At 49.1% G+C, this 2381-nt stretch overlaps 1 protein-coding gene across 1 annotated transcript in view; it reads left to right on the top strand.

Moving 5' to 3' along the window:
- The window catches only part of LOC116069597 (DNA replication ATP-dependent helicase/nuclease DNA2-like), a gene marked incomplete at its 3' end in the record, with an annotated part of 10223 nt that overhangs the window by 3414 nt on the left and 4428 nt on the right, over positions 1-2381 (top strand). Inside the window, 3 exon segments of the mRNA XM_031340369.1 lie at positions 702-916; positions 918-969; positions 972-2296. Of these exon segments, the coding sequence (XP_031196229.1) occupies positions 702-916; positions 918-969; positions 972-2296 (1592 nt within the window).

Raw genomic sequence — 2381 nt, 5'->3', positions numbered from 1 at the left:
CTTGAGGCTTGGATGAAAGTATGTAGGGAACTGGGCGGTCCATTAACTAATGCAGGCCTTGCCGCTGCGGTTATGCAGATAATGCAAGGTAACAAGTGGAACCCGGATACATGCTTTCGGTGTGGGCAACTGGGACACCTTAAAAGGCAATGTCCCAATACAGGAAGAACAGCAGAAACAGGAGCTATGCAGGACCGTCCAAAACAACCTGGATTGTGTCCAAGATGTAAAAAGGGAAGTCCTTGGGCCAACGAATGCAGATCAGTGAAAGATATTAATGGACAGCCACTTACTACAGGCTATGGTAGAGCCAGGTCAAAAAAAACGGGCAGCGGGGTAATGAATGAATGATTCTGTAGTACAAGGTTCCTGAATAAACTGCTTGGAGAAGAGTTTGTGGTCGCCTCCTTATTTCCGCTGGTCCGTGAGGCAGCGGCACACCAGATTAGTGGCCCTTGTTCCTACTGGTCTGTGTAAGCTGGTGCCCTGAGCAAACCTTGGGTGAAAAATTGCAGCAAGTCCCATAATTCCCAGAGGAAGCTGTATTCCCAGGCACTACAGTTAGCCCAGGATCACAGGATCCCAGAATCACAGGATCAGAGAGACAGCTTGACTCTGAGGAGTTCTGACATAACCAGAATCACTGGAAGGACAGGCCCCAGTCTGATTTAGCCAGGGAAGGTAGCACTAACGTTAACCAGAGCTGCTGGACAAGCTGGACCTGCTGCTGCTGCTGCTGGATGAGGAGAATGGCAGAGCCGAGGCCGTGCTGTGGGTGGAGCTACTTCAGAAGAAGGCAGATGCTCTCTTTCCCGAGACAGTTCTGAGCCGAGGAGTGGATAACAGGTACCTGGTGCTAGCTATGGAGACCGTGCAGAATGAAAGAGGAGCAGAGGAGAAGCGCTTGCTCATCACCAATGTCCCGCGACCGAGAGCACGAAGTTCTGTGCATCCTGAGAGATGGCTGGAGCTACCGGTGGAGCCAGGGGACATCGTTCACTTAGAGGGAGGCTGCACATCTGAGCCGTGGATAATAGATGATGACGTTGGCTATTTTATCCTGTACCCATACATGCTCATCTCCGGCACCAGCGTCGTGAGCAGCATTCGGTGTCTGAGAAGAGCTGTCCTGAGGGAGACCTTCAGGGTCTCTGATCCAACCACTCGCCAAATGCTGATTGGTATGATTCTCCAAAAGGTCTTACAGAGGGCAATAAGTGAGACCTTTGCCCCAGAAAAGCTACAAGAGCTTGCTCTTCAAACTCTCCAAGAAGTAAGGCACTTGAAGGAAATGTATTGCTTGAATCTGAGTCAAGATGAAATAAGATGTGAAGTTGAGGAGTATCACCCCTCATTCTCTAAGTGGGCTGAGAACTTCATGTGTAAGGGCCCTTCGGCTGAATTCCCTCAAATGCAGCTCTCTCTGCCAAGCTATGGCAGTAACAGAAGTTCATCTTGTAACAGTGAAGTAATCAAGTCGCTGGATATCGAGGAGAGCATCTGGTCCCCTAGGTTTGGACTGAAGGACAAAATAGATGTCACAGTTGGGGTCAGGATACATCGAGAGTGTAAAACGAAATATAAGATAATGCCACTGGAACTGAAAACTGGCAAAGAATCGACTTCTATCGAACACCGAAGCCAGGTGATCCTGTGCACGCTGCTAAGCCAGGAGAGGAGAGGACTCCGAGGCTGGCTCCTCAAGACCAGGCAGATGTACCCTGTGCCTGCCAACCATCTGGACAAAAGAGAACTTGTGAAGCTCAGGAACCAGCTGACCTTCTCTCTGCTACACCGAGTGACCAGAGCAGCTTCGGGGGAGGCAGCTCGGCTTTCGGCCTTGCCACAAATAACTGAGGAAGAGAAAACTTGTAAATATTGTTCTCAGATGGGCAACTGTGCTCTTTATAGCAGAGCAGTTGAAGAACGGATAGATGATGCTTCCATCCCAGAAGGCATGCTGTCCAAAATCCAGGAAGAAACCCGGCACCTGCAGCTGGCACACTTGAAATATTTCAGCCTATGGTGTCTCATGTTAACATTGGAGTCACAATCGAAAGACAATAGGAAGACACACCAGAGTATCTGGTTAACGCCCGCCTCTGAGCTGGAGGAGAGTGACAACTGCATTGGAAACCTGGTCAGGATGGAGCCTGTAGAGAGAGTTAGTGATGGACAGTACTTACATAATTTTCAGCGGAAAAATGGCCCCATGCCAGCCACCAATCTGATGGCAGGGGACAAGATTATTTTAAGTGGAGAAGAGAGAAACCTCTTCGCTTTGTCTAAAGGCTACGTGAAGAAGATTAACACGGTTGTTTTGATTTGCATTTCCCTGATGACTAAGGATGTCAAACATTTCTTTAGGTGCTTCTCAGCCA

Source organism: Mastomys coucha, unplaced genomic scaffold (genome assembly GCF_008632895.1).
Source record: "Mastomys coucha isolate ucsf_1 unplaced genomic scaffold, UCSF_Mcou_1 pScaffold1, whole genome shotgun sequence".
NCBI lineage: Eukaryota > Metazoa > Chordata > Mammalia > Rodentia > Muridae > Mastomys > Mastomys coucha.
Note: the sequence above shows the minus strand (reverse complement) of the source record. Positions and strands in the feature narration are given on the sequence as shown.